The 21,738-nt window shown below is 39.0% G+C and overlaps 1 protein-coding gene across 7 annotated transcripts in view; it reads right to left on the bottom strand.

Annotated features, from left to right (window-relative positions):
* The window catches only part of INPP4B (inositol polyphosphate-4-phosphatase type II B), a 332,585-nt gene that overhangs the window by 151,604 nt on the left and 159,243 nt on the right, over window positions 1–21,738 (bottom strand). For all 7 annotated transcript variants that reach the window (XM_064651566.1, XM_064651565.1, XM_064651568.1 and 4 more), the window contains 2 exons: window positions 20,941–21,059; window positions 18,934–19,050 (listed from right to left, as the gene is read on the bottom strand). In XM_064651566.1, the coding sequence (XP_064507636.1) occupies window positions 18,934–19,050; window positions 20,941–21,059 (236 nt within the window). The remainder of the gene's footprint in view (window positions 1–18,933; window positions 19,051–20,940; window positions 21,060–21,738) is intronic.

The raw sequence follows: 21,738 nt of genomic DNA, 5'->3' as shown, positions 1-21,738 counted from the left end.
CAGATTCACACCTTCTCACTGTTCTGAATGGTCAGTTCTACTTCAATTTTAAGACTTTAAAATTTAAGTTTTAACCCAGGGAACTAACCAACATGTCCTCTAGAAAACAAAACCAAACACTGCATGAGTAGACAAATTTTACATAGTATAGTAATAAAAAAAGCTTTTGAACTGAACAGTTAATTTTCAAAATACAGAAGATATTACATCATCTCTAAATGTGAAATTAGAACCAAACTCAACAATATACTTCTCTCAAGGCATATAAGACAAAATTATGTTATAGTAACCATCTGTGTGTTCAAGTACAAAGAAAGGTAAAGAGAATTTTAGAACAAGTGAGATTAGACCTACTCAGTTTCCCAACAGAAACACGAGGGAAACTGCAACTCACACTAATAATATTTTGGAATACTGTCCAAAATGTTTCAGTGGAAACAGTCTGCTCTACTAAATTACCACTTCATTACAGCTATAGCAGCTTTTTTTCTGAAAACAATTCAGCTTGATGTCATGCTGCTCATTGTCTATAAACCTGCCAAACACGTACCATTGTGTAAGGCCAATATTTCCCCTATCTCTCATCTAATTTTAGGAGAGACCTGTCCATTTTTCTACTAAAGACAACTGTTAGGAGCAGGTCTAAGGAGTGGTCTGAAGGCCAGGAATGTGTTTCTTCCAGACTCCTGATGAATTAACTCTTGGAAAGGTACTTGATCTTCCTCTTTAAAGTTTGTGGGGCATACAGCTTTTGTGTCAGTACGCTGACATTTGTATTCCAACAGAGATCCTCTAGAGGACATCAACCTGGAGAAGTTAGGGCAACACTTTTCAAACGTACATGGAGCCTTTAAAAGGTGCTGGCAGATTTTTTCAGGCAGCTTTAAAAGTGTCTAAGCAGGTACATGGGACTAAAACTACCTCAAATAGCTAAATAACAGAAAATTGGATGCCTAACTTGATTAGAATCCGTAGAGCAGCCCACTGGCATCTTCAGGTGCATAAGGATCTCCAGTCTGAATACTTTTATCAATTCAACCTATGAGCCTTAACATAATCTTCAGCTACAGTCAAAGTTCTAACATGAAGAAAAAAAATAAATTAAAATCTCACATTTCATTCTTAAAAAAGCACCTCAGACAATCCATTACCATTCCAGACCTTTCAGGTTTTTTCCAGTCCAGCGTTTAAGCTGATTTCCCCAACGACTATTATAGCATATAAGTAGCAACATCTACAGTGTAAGTAGGTTAGTTGCATTCTCTGTCAAGGGAATAACTGTCATATCAGAAAAACTGCCTTTTTCTTTTTTCTTTGCACTGATGGGTTAGATCTATGCTAAAAGACAAGAAGTAACAGATAGTGACACGCAACAGAGCCTGTCTCAAATTACATAACTCTAAAGTCTAAAGGCGAGTAAAAATTATATAAGAATCAACTCTCTTAGTCTTTGCAACTGCCAAATGGACAAAAAAATATTCCACGAAATTTATGCCAAAAAAGTTCTCTTTTGTTCAAGGGTACCCTGTCTTGTGCTTTAAAAGGCAAACAAACAAGGTGGGATCATGAAACAGAGGCTGTCACGAACTGTAAAGCCACTGAAAAGAAACTGTTACTTTTAAGGCACTTTTCAGAAACATAGACATTTGCCATCAGACCAAATAAAGCTGACTAAAGTCCTTTTAGCTCCTATGAAATTTTAGCTCCTATGACAAGCCTTCAGAGCTGTTGCTTCTGCACCACCAGCTTCCAGCTGCGCTGGTTGCCCCATGGAAGCTGCACTAGTCGAACAGGGCCCCTGCAGCACCAGAAGGTGTAAAACAGGTGTGATTCACTGACTCTCCAAGTTTCTGGAACTGAAAGATAGGAACTCCAAAAGCAAGCACCATGAGCGTATCAAGAGTTCAAAGCAAATGCAACTTTTTCCATGAAGATCAGCGAGGCATCCATTCTTCATTTTTCTCTTTGCTTTTTTCAGCAAATTCCCTTTCTGATCCAAAAAGGGACAGGTTGATTAAGAGCCCTGTTATTTCTGAAAACGCAGGATTCAAATATGGTTTCTGGAGATGTAATTAGGTAAATTTTCACATGCATTTACAGTAAAGAAAATTTTCATTAGGAAAAAATTTTCAGAGTTCTATTACATTCGGAGTTCAATTCAAACACTATAAAAATACTAACAGCTCTGGGGGAGGAAATGTAACTTGTACTAACGTCATTTTCAGTCGTAAAAGCTTCTGCAATTAATATCATCTGTAGGACTGCCAGGAGAATTAAGTTAAACAGAATGCCATTGCTGATTCTTCTGGCATTTTACTTCAGTACATCCTTGTTCATTGCGAGGATTTACTCCCGAAATGAAGATCCGGATTCCCGTGTTCCAGACACGTTTTTGGTTCAGGCTATACCTGGCTGTCTAAAGCCTCCCAGTACTTTCAGTGAGGTATGACTTCAGCTCTTATCTTCAAGCAGTGTGTAGTGTTGACGCCTCTTAGTCAAACAGTTGTTAGCTCCAGTAATGAGCACATTTAATTTAATTTTAGGTCTCTCTTTCCCTACAGAAATGACATCATACATGACAAGAGGGTCTGTTTCCCTGGCACAACACTGCTGTGCAGATGCACCTTCTGCTGCAGGTGTGACAGCATACCAAAGGCAGTGTCTCAGTCTGCAAAGCTCTTCTGGGAGTTTTCCTAAAAATAACAAGTACTGTACATAAATCCAATTTACTGATATGTGTACAGATGTGGCTAGGTCTCTTTGACAGAAATTCTAATGCATTCACCTGCTTTCCACAGTATGAGCACACCAACCCATACTGCAGACAGGCTTGTCCAAGCTCTGAAGCTATCCAAACAGATCAAACATGAAGGGAAAGGCACTGTGGCCTTTACTCCAGGTCCCTCTGCCACTGAGTAATTTCTGTGTAGCCCCAACACTTTGAGTTGGAATTTCACTGTTAGAAGCAACGTGGGCTGCAGCTGAAGGGCCATGCAGGTCACAGGCTCAGCATCCTCCAGCTTACTCCAAAGACACTTCATTGTCTTCCAGCCTACTCATTATCAGTAAGGATTTGCACAGAAGAGAGTGCAGAAAACTTGCTATCCAAGAGGCACACCCAGAGACTGCACACTGGGCAAAACTCTGCAGTGGTGCTACACACAAGATACAACGACATAAGAACAGTCACAACTACAGATAACCAACATGCAGTTGTATCTTCAGCATTAAAATCTGTTGCCATGAGGCTTTTATTCTAAAAATAGCAGGCTATGCATGTGGATTTCTTCAGACTAACGGGGCAGTCACTGTTGTTCTCTGCACAAACATTTTCCAGTGAATAAATTGCTGCAAGTTACTATTAAGTATCAAAACATTGTGAATATAGTAACACTTTTACAGAACCCCAGAAGAGACAAGCGGGAGCACACGTTCTGTAAACAACTCTGGTTTTGAAGTGATACCACCAGAGAAATACTGCAGTCACACATCACCTCCACTTTCAGTACAGACATCAGAGAAAAGCACTGGTAAAATTCCAGCTCTGGATCTGAAGCTAACCAAATGTAACAATACAAGCCCTACCTCTTCAGCTTTCCTCCCTAAAAATGAAAGAGTTAACGAGAGATGGTTAACTCAGTTAGTGGTTAAAAGGAGAAGGTTTAGAGATAGAAAACAACCATAAATAAGTAAATAAAGGTACCTGACACAGTAGCCTACATTCCAGTTTTTTTCTTTAAATATCCTGAAGAAACCGTACCTCAAAAGGTAGCACCTTTTATCAAAGACTGCATGACTGTAAATACATGTCTACAAGTTCCTCCTGCACATACAGGAGCTGCTCTATTAACATGGAGGCCTCCAATGCTATTCACACTTCCAGTACAGATTGCTTTTGTCTTCTGTAGGGTTTTGTTAATATTGACTCTAGAAACAACACAGAGTTTTTTCAGAGCACTAAACAGCACTAAACTGCTCTGGGGGACAAACTCCAATCTTTTCCCCTAGCTTATAAAACAAACCACTTGTTTGTGATCTTCTTGGTGATCTGAAAACCGGCAGGAGTAAGAGATCAAAAAGGAACACCTTAAGTCGCCTTCTGAAAACAAACGTAAAAACCTTCATGTAAATACATGCACCTTTCAGGATTTCAGCCTTGTCTCCTGCAAATGCTATCATTGCTCAGATCCTAACCTATATTCCAGGCTGCAGGCAGCACCCCGCCCGCAAACTCCTTGGCAGCTCAAGCTGCAGGAATTATGCCACGTGGAAATTTTGCCTCACCCAGTCATCTAGACCTGGCAAGTTTAAAGTACCATCAGGCCAAGGATCTTACTAGAAACAGTCCCTTTTCCCCCTAAAATCATCCCTCAATCAAACCAAACCAAACCCAACTCCCTCCAAGAGAAATCAAATACACCAGGCGAACATTCTTGGACTTTTTATCCCAAACATTTAAAGGTTGCTTTGTCTGATATCACCTTTTAAAACAGGTTAAATTTCATGAAAGAAAATGAATGCATTTTAGAAATTTGAGCCAAAACCAAATGTCCCCTCTAAACCACTGTATTCATAAGAAGGTGAGGTGTCATCAGAGATGAATGGTCTTACAGCAACAGCACAGGCTAATTTGAGAGAAAGTGTTTATCTGCTTAAAATAACTAATATAATTAATTAATGTAATTAATTATTACATTAATTCAATAGTAATTACCATGTTTTCCTCTTTGAAAAAGGCAATTTAAATATTTCACTGAAAAATTAAATGGCCTTAATAAAGTGTGATAGGCTTTTTCTCATGGTTTGCAGGACCAAATCTGAATGAGCCGTGAATACATCATATAAGTGAAAAACCACAAATAATATGAAGTAAAGTTACTGGAGATTACTGTTTTGGTGTGGGTAGGCAAACTATACACAATTCAATATTCTCTGAATATCTTACTTTTAAAAGACAGTAAGGAATACACTGGCAAAACTCATTATATTGTGCTAGCTAGTAATACCAGTATATAGTTGTTGTACTTATCAAGGGAAATGAAACATACACTTCACTTACATTTGCCTTAGTTACTAATGCTCTAAGTTCCATGTTCATAGAGGCTCAAACTGAATTTGTTTCCCAACTCTCAACTTTAATACTCAACATCACATAAAAAAAACAAAAAACTAACCAATTTATTGTATCCAATATTACAATATTGGCAACTGTGGAAGAAAATGACACAAACACCATCACTTAATCTTCTGTGCCTCAGACCCCCGAGATTCTTCCTAGCATCTCCCTCCCACTATGCACTTTGTGTTGGGATGTTGGCCAGACACTCACCACATCCCTCTTCTCAGGTTTCCAGGGCTGGATGTCAGTGGAGAAGGACTACAGAATGTTACAGCAAAGCATATCTGCTCCATAGTCCAGAGGTTGCCTTAGAAACTCATTTACAGCATAAAGTTTGCTTAATTCCAGGTCAAATTTTCATGCTCTGGTCATTTAGTGGGGGAAAAGGTAGAGGAAAACATCTACATACTCCCATACCACATGCATTTACTTTTATCATTTCTCAACTAGAAGTCATAATAAACATTAAAACCATCTGAAAATACCTGTTTACTTCTCTTTATAAAATAAAGCTTTGGTTTTTACCTCTAATAAAACCCTGCAATTTGTTTCAAACGTAAAAGTTTTCCCCAGCCCCTAGACCATATTAAACAAGCAACCATCACTATATAAAGTGCCTGTTGCATCTGATTTCAATCTCAGTTACGGAAAGTGCCAAGCAGTCAGGATACAAAACACCTTATCCAAAACAGCCAGGGCCTACAGTGCTGAATTCCCAGAGTCAGAAGCAACACTTTCATTTTAATAGCACGTGAGGCATGATGCTGTGCAGGTTAACTCACAGCATCTCAACAAACTGGCACAGATGACAGCTACTCGCTAAAGAAGCAAATAATTTATTGCCCCTTCCATTTGGAATAATTTGAAGGCACCAATAATTAAACCTAATCAAAAGAAATGTCTTAGCTGTAGGGTCTCATAAGATTCACTACAATTGCATCACAGATGCAAATACAGTAAATACAAATTTCTTGACGATTTCTGTTAAAGAAGAGATTGACAATCCAGAATATCTTATGCTACTTGAGCTAAGTGTCCAGACTATAAGAGGGATGAACTACTTTGTCTAAAAACCTGCATTTCCAGTTTTTCCTGTGTAAAGGACTCATATTCAATAGCATTTCAATGGATACACTCACTTTGTCTTAACTAAAAATGAAAACAAAATTCAGGTAACTCTAGAAATAGCTTCATCTAAGAATTTCAGAAACTGAGCATGGTCCATCTTGAGCATACAAAACAGGCTGTACACCTAACAGCAAACCAAACTGCAAATCTGGAATAAAACTGAACAGGCAGGAGAAGGGGAGGAAACAAAGCAAAACTAAAGGCAAATAGTACTTTGCCTTTTCAAACAGCATATCGCCCTTTATTTCTTGTTACTGCCTCTCCAGCTCCTTCAACAGATGGCTGATGGGTTATGTGAAACAGTATTTTAGATGTTGAAAATGACAGTATCCTATTCCTGTGGACTTTAATGCAAATGGAGTCAACAGGTTTTTTGTCTTCTTTGTACTGAATGTACTGCTGATTATGATGTTTCCTATGTCTAAAAACAAACATGAAAACTTTAGGTCCTCCGGTCCTTCCTACGTGAGCCTGTTCTCAGGGCCAACGAGCTACTACCTGAGGAAAACTAAGAAAGGAGCAAGGGAAAGGAATCCACCTCTGCACTGCTACCAAATACTCTGTACTAGGGCTAATTTTAAATCCAGACAGATTTATCCACCAGGAGAGGATTGCTAAGTGATAATGTCAAGGTTGTCTTAACAGGCAATGAAACTCTGGACACACACACATCTCACACAGTATTGTGTATACACAGAAGAAGTCTCTCAGGAAGCCTCTCAATGAAATGGGGTGTAGGTACGTACACTTTAATTTATACTTCAAGGACAGTCTTTCTTCTGTCATACCCAAGCCTGAAAGCCATTTGGGCACAGTTAATTATTCAGAAACTTTCTTGTCACAGGGGTGATGTTATTTCAGAACAGGGTAGCAATAATTGGGCAGTAACTGTCCAGAGCTTTCACATTCAGAGATAATTCCTTGAGCAAGAGCCTTGCAATTACTTCTTTTTGAAAAGCTGCCAAGTTATTCCCCAGGAACAGAGGCAGTGAGAATCTATAGCTGTAACAAATCAAGGACCTCCATGCTCGATTTCACTAAGGCAGCTGTGTGTCAAAATCCAAACCTTCCAAGCATCTCAAAGACATACTAACTGCTGCCTTCCAGAGGAAATAAATCACAATTGTCCCTCATGACACAGATTTTCTGTTAGGAAGCAAACAATCCTGACTGAAGGAATCTCAGCAGAAAAATGATTTTCTCCAAACCCAAATTTACTAATCTGCATTTTAAGACAAAATGTATCTATATACAACTGCTCAGAGTGCAGATGCTGTTGCAATGTAAGGAATTAGCTTTTATCTCTCAATGCATACAGAAAAAAAGTACTTTTGACGACTTCTAATACACCCAGTAAAACTGCTGAAAGGTAAAACAGGGAAAATAAAATAAAGGAGCTGTAATCTGACGCTGCCTCTGTTACTGCTTCCAGATTTCGGTGGAAGTAGTAAAGACATAAACTTGCAAGATAGTAATCCCTGTACAATTTTGTGACAATAGTTTCAGATGAGACGTGGTAGTACACTCTGCTCTTACTCAGAGATCCAGTGTTTTTTTTTCTTTTTTTCTAACAATACAGTCACAAATGCCCATAGTCTTACTTTAGAACCAAAAACCTGAGCAAAGTAGAAAACCATATTAACAGTGAGACACACAAATTAAGACGGCTTTCAGTCTCCACCAGAAATGATTGTCAAGTCAGAGCATTGTAATACACACATACTCAAAAAATTTTTTCTCATCTCACAAGAAAACATACACTGCAAGTGGTGCAAATGTACTATTCCTTTACTATTCCTGATGTGTAGGACAACACCTCTGCTTATCAACGTGTAGACAAAACACATTTCAGCCAGAGCCCTCTGAATTTCCCTTGAAGATGGCTCAGGTGTATATGTTCTACATTCAAAAGTGACAGAACAGTCTTTGCCAATTGTTATCTTTGTTTTTTGCTCCAAACTAAGTTACCTTCACAGCTCTATGAAGCATTACAATGGTTATGCTTTAAATGCTGTGCCTTACTGAAATGTGCTGAAGCCTGCAGGGAAAGCTGGGTTAGAAAAACCCAGTAAAACAGAAAGTCATACTGTTCCCTACTCTGAATTGGAGGGAAAAAAAAGAAAAAAAAAAAAAAAAGAAATTTTATTAAAATGGTTTGGATAATTGTGACTTGCAGGTTATTCATTTCACATTACTGAGACTGCATATATGGCAAAGAACTTAAGGATAATAATACTGCAAGAATAAACATCAACAGCTGCATTGTACTATAAAACTCTTCCACTATTCTTGCTTTAAAAATATCATGACTGTGATAAAAAGAACTGGGCAGGGGAGAGGGGAACCTAACCAAATTCTTAACACTGAAAAAAAACCACCAAAAAGACTAACTAGAAACATAACTAATGTCACTGTGCCAGTGAATCCTTAGTTGTAATCAATGATCTCATCAATAAGTAATAAATTAAAGGTGAGGGAAGTCAATTTACTCCTCAGTGAAAAGGAATGTTCCTCAGACACCACAAAGTGCCATAACACTCCAAGGCAGCTGATACTCTGGTCAATGTTTTCTTTGCTGAAGCCTTGGGTTCACAATTTTTGCTGTTAATAATCTCCATTCACAGTTATAATGTTGAGATTTTGAGAGAACTAGATGCACCAAATTTTGACCACACTACAGACTGTGTTTGTCCTTTGTTCTCCTGGCTTTCCAGCCATCACTACGAAAGCTGCAAACACATCCTCAAAACAAAAAATGTATGTTAGAAGACAGGGTTTTCACCATCCCTTCGTGATCATGGTGAACAGAACAAAGAACAGATCAAAACAAAATCCTCATTTCTGCCATGAAGAAAGTCAAGCATGGAGAATTTTAGCCACATGGGAATTTGTTTCTGTAAAATATAGCATAATGATTACATAAAGAGGTTTTGATTACTGTAAAATTCAATGATACATGCATTTCTAACAGCATTGGAAACCCTAAATGATTACACAAGCCTTTCATGTTTATTCATCAAATATTTAAAATACAGCATAATACAAAACATTAAACTAGTTCACTCAGAGCAATTTGCTATGCTCTTCTAGCAAAAACTTGCTCAAGATAGTCTCATGTTACATTCAAAGCATGTTTCTTATGTAATTTTTAAATAGAATTATTTGCTCAGTTTTAGTTTTTAAGTACAAAAATTCAAATGTAAACATTGACTGGTACAAACATATCCATAACTGTAAAAGATACTTTTGTGAGATGCATGGTAGAGGGGGAAAAAATTCTGTTCTAATAGGTTGAATTTGCTCTGTTTTCAACTTCACAGAACACAAACCCCAAAACTTCAAAAGAAAAATCTGTTTCCAACCTGTTTTTAAATGCCTGCTTTCATAACACAAAAGCAAAAGCAGACTTGCCACTGCTCCATATATTTTTCTTTCAACTTTTCAATCCTTATTGCACCTAAATATATTCAACATTATGCAGAAATAACTTTGCCACTGAAGGACTAGATTTTAAATATACTGTACTTTCTATTTTACATCAATATCTACAATGGGAAGAGTTAGCTAGCAAAGCAAGCCTTCACACAGGAATTAGAAAGGCTCATTGAAACAACTTTAAACTAGATTTGAAGAGGGAAAGGGGTAAAACCAGGCTCAGTGGAGATAAACCTGAGGGTTGCACGCAAAAGCCTGAGGGGCTCTGTGTTAGCCTGAGGTGGAGATAGGGGATGGAGATCCACGTGACAGCAAAGATTCAAGGGTTATTGAGGTATTAGAATCCATGGACACCTGAGAACAGTCAGATAGGAATTCAGGTTTCTCCCCCCAGAAGGGTTTTGGGAACAACAGCCAAGCTGAAGTGCATCTACACCAGTGCATGCAGCATCTGCAACAGGAGAAGGTGGAAGCCTTTGTGCAGTGTGAAAACCATAACACAGCTGCCATCGTGGGAACATGGTGGGGTGATTTGCACAACTGCAATGGTGTATTGGATGGCTATAAACCTTTCAGAAGGGATTGGCAAGGAAGGAGAGGTGGTGGGGTAGCCCTGTGTCTTAGGGAGGGTTTTGATTGTCTAGAGCTTAATGATGTTGACGATAGGGTTTACAGGTAAGGATCAAAGAGAAGTCCAACAAGACAGACAGACCACCCAATCAGGATTAAGAGGTGGAGAAAATATGCTATAAGGAGTTGGGAGAAGTCTCACTATCACTAGTCCTTGCTCTCTTCAACTTACCAGATATCTGCTGGAAATACAACTCAGCAGAGAGGAAACAGTCCAGGAGGTTCCTGGAGTGCGTGGAAGAGGCATTCCTGACACAGCTGGTGAGTGAGCCAGCTAGGGAGAGCACCTAGACCTGTTGCTTATGAACACAGAAGGACTAGTGTGTGATGCAATGTTTGGAGGCCACCTTGGGCACAGTGATCACAAAGTGATGAGAGTTTCCAAGGGGCGTCAGTAGAACTGCCACGTTGGACTTCCAGAGGGCAAACTTTGGCCTGTTTAGGAACCTGGTGAACAGAGTCCCTCAGGAGTCAGCCCTGAGGGGCAAAGGAGTGCAGCAAAGCTGGACACTCTTCAAGAAGGAAATTGTAAAGATACAGGAGCAGGCCATCCCCATGTGCCAAAAGATGAACTGGAGGGGAAAAAGATTGGCCTGGCTGAACAGAAAGCTTTGGCTGGAACTCTGTAAGAAAAAGATTTTGTGACCTTTGCAGGAAAGGGAAGGCAACTCAGGAGGACTACAAGGATGCCATTAGGTTATGCAGGGAGAAAATTAGAAAGCCCAGCTGGAACTTCATCTGACTTCTGTCATAGAAGACAATAAAAAATGTTTTTCTATAAATACCTTAGGATTAATGTATAAAAACAAAAGGAGGGTTAAGGAGAATCTCCACCTTTATTGGATGCAGAAGCACACAGAATGACAAAGGATGAGGAAAAGACTGAGGTACATAATGCCTTTTTTGCCTCAGGGTTTATTAGCAAGACCAGTTGTTTGGGTACCCAGACTCCTAAGCTGGAAGAACTGATCATTCACCTGATCATAAATATGAAATTGCCAATGCGAACAAACAAAGCTTATTCTTTAAGTCACTCAAACATTTCCATGCTGCTGCATTTAGTGTAAGGAAATCCATGCCTGCAGTGCCTGGCCTGCTCATGAAGGCTGCAGTACTCAGCCTACTGGCAGCACCAGCCATCCCTCCTGAGGAGCAGCTCCTTCAGTGCCTTGTGCAGGGGATGCCAGGGTCAAAGGCACTGGGAAGGAAAGCAGATCAACCTCCTGAAAGGACAGAAGCATATCCTTCAACTGGAGGTCATGTTTTGACAGCCAGGTTTGCTCCACACTGACTAAAGAAACACTATGCCACGTTCTTTCTCTATTCACTGCAGCACACACATTTCAGAGGAAAACATCCCAGCCTTCTAGAGTAGGCACATGCCTCTTGAACACTAAAAGTCATCATTAGAAATGATAGGGCAGTGCAATAGCCACCTTGGATTTGTTAGACTGTACTGATGTGCTCTGTGTTGGTCTAGTGAGGGATAGAGCGGTGAAATCCACAGCTGGTTAAAATAAAATCTTCAGGAAAATGTTATCATTTACTGTTTCCCTCTTTCTAAGCAATTTTCAAGGCAGCCCTTTAAACTTTTACAGAATACCAGCGATCTCAGCACTAAGTAGTTTTACAAATCTTTTCCAAGATGTCACCTCTTAGAGCAAACCTTTGCCTGATGTGAGGCAGCAGTAGCATTTGGTTGTCGGAGTAGTTAAAAAAGGAAAAGAAAATGGAAAATGAATGAACAGTAGGTTAGATTTTTCCCTGAAGATACAGCAATAGGGAGGAGTTTGCCTCTCCTCTCCTTGAGGAGAAAAATATTAATAAAAGGGTAGGAGAAAAAGTAGGATGTTTTCAAAGGGAGAAGGATTTTTGCAAAGCCAAATCCTCCCATTGAATTTTCAAGGGCAAGGCACGAAAAGCAGTAAGGCTACAAATGGACTTTAAGTCTCTACCTGTAACTTTCTCGGTCTTGACACTTATCCTCAATTCTCTTACAGATACACTAAGATATATGAAACCTTTTTGTACCCTCAGTCACTTCAAAGAAAGGTTTTATTTCAATATAAGCCAAAGGAAAGTCAGCAGTTTGAATTTCCCTTAAAGTATCCAGGACTTTTAAAAATTAGTGAGAAAGACTGACAGTATTGCTTTAGGTAAATTCCACATGAATGTGTCTGGAAGAATGAAAAACATTCCATTCTCCCTCAAGATCTCTAATAACGGTGCTTAGTAAGAATATCTAGTTTGTTGCAAAAAGAAAACTAAATCTATCATCAGGTATATATTTGTGGGAAAAAAAATAGATGATTTTTAAGAGAATCACAAATATCTAAAGCTTTATTGCAAGTATGTCTGTGGGTAGGACTGCAGTACTGTACAGTACTGCTCTATTAAGAAGAATGTGGTAATAAGAGTTTCTAAATTAAGGCAATATTTCTCTGCAAATCCTGCAGAGATGGCAGTGAACAGAACTTCGAAAAGGAGGACTTAAGTGGCTTTTTCTTCAAACAAAGTAGAGAACTTTCAACATCACTTCAATTTTTGAAGAAAAACAGCTTCAGTAGTTTTAATGTTCACAAGAGCAAGGGACTAAGTGCACTCTTGTACAGGCAGAGTGCAGGAAGGTGATGTGCAAGATTTCATATTTATCTCTGCTAATGCATTTCACACCCTGCTTTGGAGTGCTCCTAATATTCCAAATACTCAAGCCTTGTGTCTCTTCAGCAGAGATGGCAAACCACACTAAACTGCGTGGTGGTGTTGTGACAGATCGATGCCCACGAGGGAACGCAGAACGCTGTCACTTCAGATTTGGCTTCACTACTGATCTCAAAATGCCTCTTGTCATGATGAACAGGCTTCATTTTCCACTCACCCTGGTGGGATTCAATTTTAACAGGGATACTTGCAATATCAAAAGACACACAAGGCAAAACCTTTTGCAAATTTTCATTCCTAGTGAGCAAGTTTAATAGAAGATTCAAACCTCAACAGTTGAAAGACATGTAATTTAAATAATCTAAAATTGTCACTTCATAACATATGTTTCCATATCCAAAACAGAACTTCTGTCTCCACTACTCCTAAAATTATGGAACTAATCTAACGTTATTCTCAATGATTAAATTTGGGAAGTAAGAAATGCAAGACCAGCCTGTTGAATGTGTAATATTTCAACTATCTTGTATACATTCAGTTTCTCTTTGCCCTCAGGAGATAACATTAGAGTAGTTTTTTGTATCTTCAGTATCACATGGGAACTCCAGTAATTATATCCAACCAAAGCAGATTATTTTTGAAGGGGTGATGCACAGACCAGATACAGAAAGTTGTCACCAGGTACAGAAAGTTGCTCCTATCCTCTGCTTCCAGAACTTATCAAGTGTGGATCTAAAGGAGGAGGCACAACTCACTGCATGTCATACCAGAACATTAAAACAGCATTTACCTCAAGGCCTTGTTGCATTAAAACAAACACAATCCCACTATACAGGATGCAAACATTTTCATACCTGCTTTACAGACAGAAAACCCAGTGTAGCAAGAATTTAAGCTGTAGGTCTAACTGCATTAAACAAACACAAATCAGATGTAGATGCAGCAACAAAAGAACCAATCTTGGGAAACAAGCAAACAAAAGCCTCACCACAGTTACATGGTCAGTACTTGTTTAAAAACATACCCACAGTGCTCTACTCAATGAATTTCAGAACGCTTACTGCAGGACATGCATATATACTCTAAATACACAACAAAGACTGCTGCCTCACAAATTAGTCACTAGGATTTCCCTCCGCTTAATGTAACCCAAATTCATCAGTTCTTTATTTGCTGTGGATCTGTTATGTGGCAGTGATACCTGACAAGTGCTAAGCAGTATTTTCACAGCTTTAAAACTTGCTAGATCAAACTGGGAAAACCTGCATGCCTATAAGAAAGATAAGAACAGTACTCCTGTGCAAAAGTAGTGCAGAGGTAATATTTGTACAGCTTACAAGCCTGTAATTCTGATCTTATTGGACAATGACTTAAGAACAGGCACGGCCCCAGCATTACGACAAAACCCAACTATCTAAAATCTTAAAAACTGTGTAGCTCAAGACAGCTAAACATAAATTTGCTCATGGCAACATAGGAAGAAAATCTTTGTGATGTAGGAACAGATGTCACTGTACATTTTTCATAATATGGCATTACCCGCTGTTTTGTATGCATGGCTTCACTGGATATATTTAAATTATATTTCATAAACATTTTTATTTACATGAAAACTTACAGTAACCAATCACTTAGAATCACAGAATATGCTTAGTTGGAAGGGACCCATCAAGGATCATCAAGTCCAACTCCTGGTCCTGCACAAGACAGCTCCAAAAATCACACCATGTGCCTGAGAGCATTGTCCAAACACTTCCTGAACTCTGTTAGGTTTGGAGCTGTGACCACTGCCCTGGGGACCCTGTTCCAGTGCCCAACCACCCTCTGGGGGAAGAACCTCTTTCTAATATCCAACCTAAACCTCTCCTGACACAACTTCAGGAGAGGTTCAACATTCAACAACAACTTCAACATTCCCTCAGGTTCTTCACTGGTCACCACAAAGAAGAGATCAGTGCCTGCCCCTCCTCTTCCCCTCACAAGGAAGTTGGAACTGCAGTGAGGTCTCCCCTCAGTCTCCTCCAGGCTGAACAGACCAAGTGCCCTCAGCCGCTCCTCACACGGCTTCCCCTCAAGGCCCTTCACCATCCTTCTGGCCCTCCTTTGGACACTGTCTATGAGCTTAATATCTTTCTTATATTGTGGTGCCCAAAAGTGCCACAATATTCAAGGTGAGGCTGTCCCAGTGCAGAGCAGAGTGGGACAATCCCCTCTCTTGACTGGCTGGTGATGCTTTGCCTGATGCCCCCCAGGACACGGTTGGCCCTCCTGGCTGCCAGGGCACTGCTGACTCAGATTCAACTTGCCATTGAGCAGGACCCCCAGGTCCCTTTCCCAGCACTGATTTCCAGCGTCTAATTCCAGTCTGTCCATACATCCAGGGCTGCCCCATCTCAGGTGCAGAATTCAGCACTTTCCCCTGTTGAACTCCAGATGGTTGGTGATTGCCCAGCCGTCTAATTTGTTGAGGTCTCTCTGCAGGGCCTCCCTCCTTTGAGGGAGTCAACAGCTCCTCCCACTTTTGTCTCATCTGCAAACTTGCTTAGTGTCCCTTCCAGTCCTGCATCCAAGTCATTTCTGAAGATGTTGAAAAGCACAAGGTCCAAAATAGAGCCCTGTGGAACCCCACAAGCGACAGGTCACCAGTCAGATGTTACCCCATTCACTGGGGTATTACCGACTGTGCTCGACCCATGAGCAATTGCTCACCCACTACATGATGTGTTTATCCAACCATGTGTTGTCCAGAAGGATACTTTGAGAGCCAGTATTGAAAGCTTTACTGAATCCAAAATCGTTACATCAACTGGCTTCCCTTGATTAACTAGGTAGACTAGTCAAAACAAACAAGCAAAAAAAAAAAAAAAATCTGTTTCATAATATTGAAAACCTCAGTTACAGAAAGCCTGACACAGCCAAGACATAATTATGATGAACATCAGACAGAGATGTATAAAAAGTGAAAAGTGCAGTCAGAACATTCAGTGTGTCAAGCACGGTGAATGTGATCCCAGCTGCACAGTACTTCAATATAATTAAACCACACTTCTTACATAATGTAAGTTAAATGACAGGCAAGAGTGAAGTTAACTATCTACTTTCTGGTTCAGGAATACCAGCACTGCAAGGCTATTAAAATCTTTTTTTTAAAGAGCACAATAAATAACATGTCAGCATTCCCCTTCACTTCAGCATTTATGACCTGTGTGCACAAATCAAGCAATATTTAATTGTTTTCGTATTATAACAAAAATCCAGCAGGTTTGAAAATGAGACCTAATTCTCTTGTATAGATGGAGCCTGGTTTAGGCAACAAACAAGAAAATGCCTTACCCTGTGATGTACCCACTGCCCTTTCCCCACCTTATCTACAATCTTCTATTTGTGGCAGTAAAATCCTGCTGAGTTTAATTAATGCACAGAATTCACTTCCTATAGTTTCATTTTATTACAAGAGAAATAAGACAAGTTAAAGTATTTATTTGTGACAAGGGATATTAGCTGCTTTGAGCTTATTAATGGAAGCAACCAGTAGTATAGCCCTGATGTTGAGGGAATTATTACTGCAGCTTTTTGCCCAATTTCTGCAAAATGTTTTGCAGTCAGATACAAGGGTTATTTCTGCCCTAAATGCTCAATTATATGAGCTGGTGACTGATCTGGAAGCATAGCCCAGAAGACCAGGGCATACCTAATAACCTTGGATTCCCCTCCACCCCCAAGTAGTTTATCTGTCTGTTTGGAGGAACGGTAGGGCTACATTTTGCAGCCATCAGTTGTGGCAGCAGCTTTTAAGGAACAAGAAAGTCAGCTTTACTGTAGCCTGGATAATCAGAAGAGTGAAGCCACAGCACTTGGAGCAGTGTTAATGTCAAAGGGACACAACCCATCTCTTGGGTCATGAAGCAAGCATTGAGGTCTGTCCAGTTGCAGTTATGCTGGCAAGGGTATCAAGCTATAGCTTGATCAACCTGACTTTTATGAATATATATAAACATCCAGGCTCAAAAAAAGTCACCCAAACTAATAGATAGTGCAATAGCTTCCAATTATAGGTAAGAAAGTCAAGCTACTAGTTTTATTGTCGCTGACATTCTAGGATACAAGTAGAAGTCCAAATATTGCCACAAATGAAGTTGCAACCAGGATGGCCTGGGGTCATTCACACGTGCTGCAGTCCACCTTGATTTAAATCTTAGAGTTTATCTAATTTTTTTTTCGTACCTACATGCAGCTTTAAAATGCCTGAATAGTAAAACACTCAATGAACATAAACCAGAGATGGGATTAATATTTGCCCTACAAAAAGCTAGTTATAAACTGTAGATCTAGAATGTTTCACATAGGAATGATATAAATGCTATGACATAAGGAAAAGGTATTCTCTCACATGACTTACGAGCTATGTTAATGGGATTCTCTGGGAGACACTCTAGTCCTGTACTACAATCGTAAGGAACAGTTATAAAAAGTTCTTACAGGCTTGCAAAAAGCTTATCAAACTATGTTCATTCTCTAGGCTAGATCTTCTCCTCTGTAACAAGCTTGCAACTAGAAAAGTAGTAGTACAGGGACAGCTCTATGAAGTCCACTTTTTTCCCTTACAGATATGGTACTATTTTCCATCATCTGTCAGCCACAATGAAACTGGAAGGGAATGGAGAAAATCAAGCTCCATTCACTCAATTCTTGTTAGTTGTTCAGAGTTGACAACTCTATTAAATAAACAGCAGACACCATTTTAAGCCCCTGTAGCCTAATCCTTAACCAAAAACTAAAACAAATACCTTGTGAAAATGCACAGTAATGCCCTTTCCCTGTTATTCTTACACAGAAAAAGCACAGTGAGAAAACAGAACCAACCTGTTTGCTCAAAAAGCTTGAAAATTTAAACAAACATATCCACTATTTTCTATAAAAAAAAAAAAAATTAAGAGTTCTCTAAACGTAGAACTTCACTTTTGTACGCAGTTCAAAGACAGTCTCAAGTTGTAAATTATGCCTCTGATTTCCTTCTTATAGATAATGAACACATATACAGTCATGACATAAGCTTGAACAGTCTTTAATCATACTGGGTGCCAATTACAGATACATAAAGAGCAATTCAGCTAATTAAATACAGGTGTCAAGGGCCATTCTTGATGCCCAAGGGAAAACTATCAGCTGGACTCCAGATGCCACAGAAGAAAAACAGTTCTCCTGTAGGTCCTATGATGACATTTAGATCTGTAAGGCTGTCTTAGATCACCTGGAGCACATAAAGTGGCACTCAAGGTCTGTATTTGTCAGTTAAATCATTCAGATAGTGCCACTGACCTCCATATATCATCTCAAGCGCATAACTTTCCAAGAATAAAGAGCTGACTCTGTATCCAAAAATGTACAACACCAGCACCCCAAAGGATTCACCTTTAGCAGTGACACGGTACAGCTTGGACTGTTACAAATCAATAATAGCAGCAGCCACAGAAAAGCCACTCACCACACAAGAGATTAAAATAAAATATGATTATCTCTCTCAAACATCAGATTACAGGCTCTACTGTCATTCTGGTTTGGGCATATAAGTAAAATACTATCAGAAACATATTTCTGAAAAATTATTTACAGTGGTGTTATCTCAGTCTATTCCATATGTTCTCTGCCCTCAAAAAGCACACAAGAGCAATTTTTGTTTGCCAAAAATACCTGTGTTGATTCACGTAACCAACTAAAAAGCCAATAGCAAAGTGTTCATCTTAAGTGCATGGCTCTCTTTCTCTATTCTCTAATATAGCAACAAAAGATAAAGTAGATTTTCGGCACAAAAGAACAACAAAACCAATTTCTATATCAACCAATTTCTATATCAACCTATTTCCCCAATTTGCAAACTTGCCAAAAAGAGCTAAAGAACAACATGGCAAGAAAAATCTTCCTTGGTAAGACTCCAGGAAGAAATGAGGCAAAGCACTTACCGTGTCTTGAGATTTATCTTTGACATCATAGACTGTCAGTTTTATTTTAGTCTCCTCATAGATGGGGTATTCCGGTGGGAATGTCACACCAGTCAAAAACAGTGGATCTCTTGTACCCTGTGTAACATGAGTAAACATTCAGTAAGGTAACAGCTGTGCAATGTGTAGTATGTCAGTATGGAGGTACAGAAACCCAAAAGATGTCAGCTGTCTACAGCAGAAAGATGGGAACAGATAAGTATTGCTACCCAATCAATAAGGAAACCAGACAAGTTTAAAACTTTGACAGGAAATTTTAAAGACAAACAAACAAAGGAACAAAACCCAAACAAAACCACAACAACTTTCTGGAAAGTTTTTTAACTGTAAAAGATATTAAGTGCTGCTGAAACAGAGCCTAGCAACGTGTCTTTAAACAGCTCAGCAGCAGATATCAGTATCTGGAATACAACCTGTAGCAACCAAACCCTTTCTTAGTCCCACGACACTTTCTGAAAGCATCGCAATTTCATCTTAATTTCAATGAACTAAAGATATAACTTGCACGCACATACAAAATAGAGTGATCTTCATTAAGTCAAATAATAGGTGCATATAAATGCTACAGAGACTCTCTGTATTACATTAAGGATATTGATTAGTGGAGCGGGGATTAAAATACCCCTCTTTAGGCAGAAGTGCAGTAAATTAACATTCCTGTGCTTTTTAACATTATGATTTATATCTAAAAGCTGTACACAGAAGTAACTACATCATAGCTTCAGATATACAATTACATGAATCATACAAAATGTTGTTTATAATTTTTTAATGTTTAATTATACTTAATTTCCAAAGATTACCAGAGGCTTAAGTATCCTTAAATTTTCTATTAAGTAAAAAAAAGGCCTGTGCATGATAAAGATAATTTATCTTAAAGAAAATAACTTTCTGTGCCCCTGCCTTCCTCTCCTCCAAAATTTAACTACAAAGATGAGAGCCTTGACAAAACAAATTCAGAAATGCTTTGAGATCTAGGACATTGTGTTAGATAATGAATCAACTTCTATAAAATAAAAAAAAAAATATCTATTCCATCTTCTGCACGACATCATTCCAGACAGTCTGCAATGAAGCATCCTGATCAGATACATGATATTTGAATTAAGCAGTTTCAGGATGGTTGAGGGCTGAAAGCATAATAATTTAATTAGTAGTTGGTTAAAAGTAAATCACACAAAGAGCTCATGAAACATTCTCATTGTATTTAACAGTTAAAACAAGCCTTTGGCGAAATCACATGTGTGTGTTTACCACAAGCCTTCCCTGTTCTTAATGAGTCTCTCTGCTAAGTTAAGCAAGTTACACCTACATTGCCTGCTCATACTTAATTTTCTCTGAACCATTTTTTGCTGTTTCTGACACTGATGCTTACAGGGCAATGCGAGGACTAGCAGAGCAGCCTCAGACAGCCTGTTGTAATACGTGATGCAAGTTGCTAATTATTTTATATAAAGTCACAGACATTATGTACACACATTCTTTTCCCGAGTTATAGAAGTAGGGTAGTATTTTTCAAATTGCAAAAGCATCAACTTTCTAATGGAAAAAAATAGAACAAGAAACAAACTGGATAACAGATCACACAACACACCTATGTTCTCCTGCAATTTAAAAATACTTCACAAACTCCTTGCTACTCTTAATTCAGTTTTACTTTGCATTGCATTGTCCCTTCATGAGAGCAACTATTCCCTGTTTCATTCTAAACCTATGTCTGGAGAACTGGAATATTCTCCATGCCTCTACTTGGAACAACAGAGCTTTCATGAAAAGCCAAGTTAATTTCTGTTTATCCTGGTTAAATGCCAAGAACTACGGAACACTTAGGTATGCTTTACTAACTGCCAGAGTGTGCTTGCCCTACCTAAGACTGTGCACTAACTTGTTTTATTTCTCATTCACTTTCTAAAGAAGAAACGAGCAATTCATTAATCAACACGTTAATTGAATAAGAAAGAGTCTCACCTCCACGATTTCAGTGCTTGAATACCTCGTCAAAATGTGCTCTGCTGGATGCACCACTGAGACTTGTATAAACGTATTCAGCTTCCGATCACGGGTAGCAGCCACTAGATCCTTGCATGCTGGAGACAGTACAAAATAAAAACAAAATACTCAAAAGAAAACTCTGGGAAAAAGCTGTCACAGGCACAGGACAAAGCAGACCGTGCTCCGGCTCCAGATTAAATCTCCGGAGACAAGTCGATTTAACAGAGGAAGTCCCTTGGAAGTAACTTACAGAAATAGGAAGTCACATGCTGCAGAACTGAACTGAGATCTCATTTCCACTAAAAATACTTGCAGCTTCTGCAAAGCTCCCTGCCAGAGGCTCACGGGCTCCACTATATGAACGTGCGTGCGCATACGCACACACACGCGCTGCAATAGTAGTTTATTTTACATAAGCACTCCTTTAATTTGCCCACAAAATCTTTCTTAGCAGCCTAACTCGATCCTCTCTTGTCTGACAATTTTCACAGTTACATGACCATTTTAAACACATTCTAAACCAGCTAATTGCTATCAGTGATTGGGTTAGTTTATACAGTCTGTTACTACAGTATGAACTTCTTAGCAGAACAAGTTATTGGGTAAAAATCTACATACCTAAAAGCAGGCAGCAAAATAACCAATTTTTTTGTCAGTGACTGGCATGTAAATGAGAATAATTGTATTCTGCCTACATGGCATCATTATTAAAACTCATTCTACCTAATAGAGAAATTCAGTTCTTGTTTAATGATTCGTTTTTATCCTGGGCTC

Source organism: Pseudopipra pipra, chromosome 4 (assembly GCF_036250125.1).
Source record: "Pseudopipra pipra isolate bDixPip1 chromosome 4, bDixPip1.hap1, whole genome shotgun sequence".
NCBI classification, from domain to species: Eukaryota; Metazoa; Chordata; class Aves; order Passeriformes; family Pipridae; genus Pseudopipra; species Pseudopipra pipra.
This window is presented reverse-complemented; position numbering and strand designations above follow the sequence as displayed.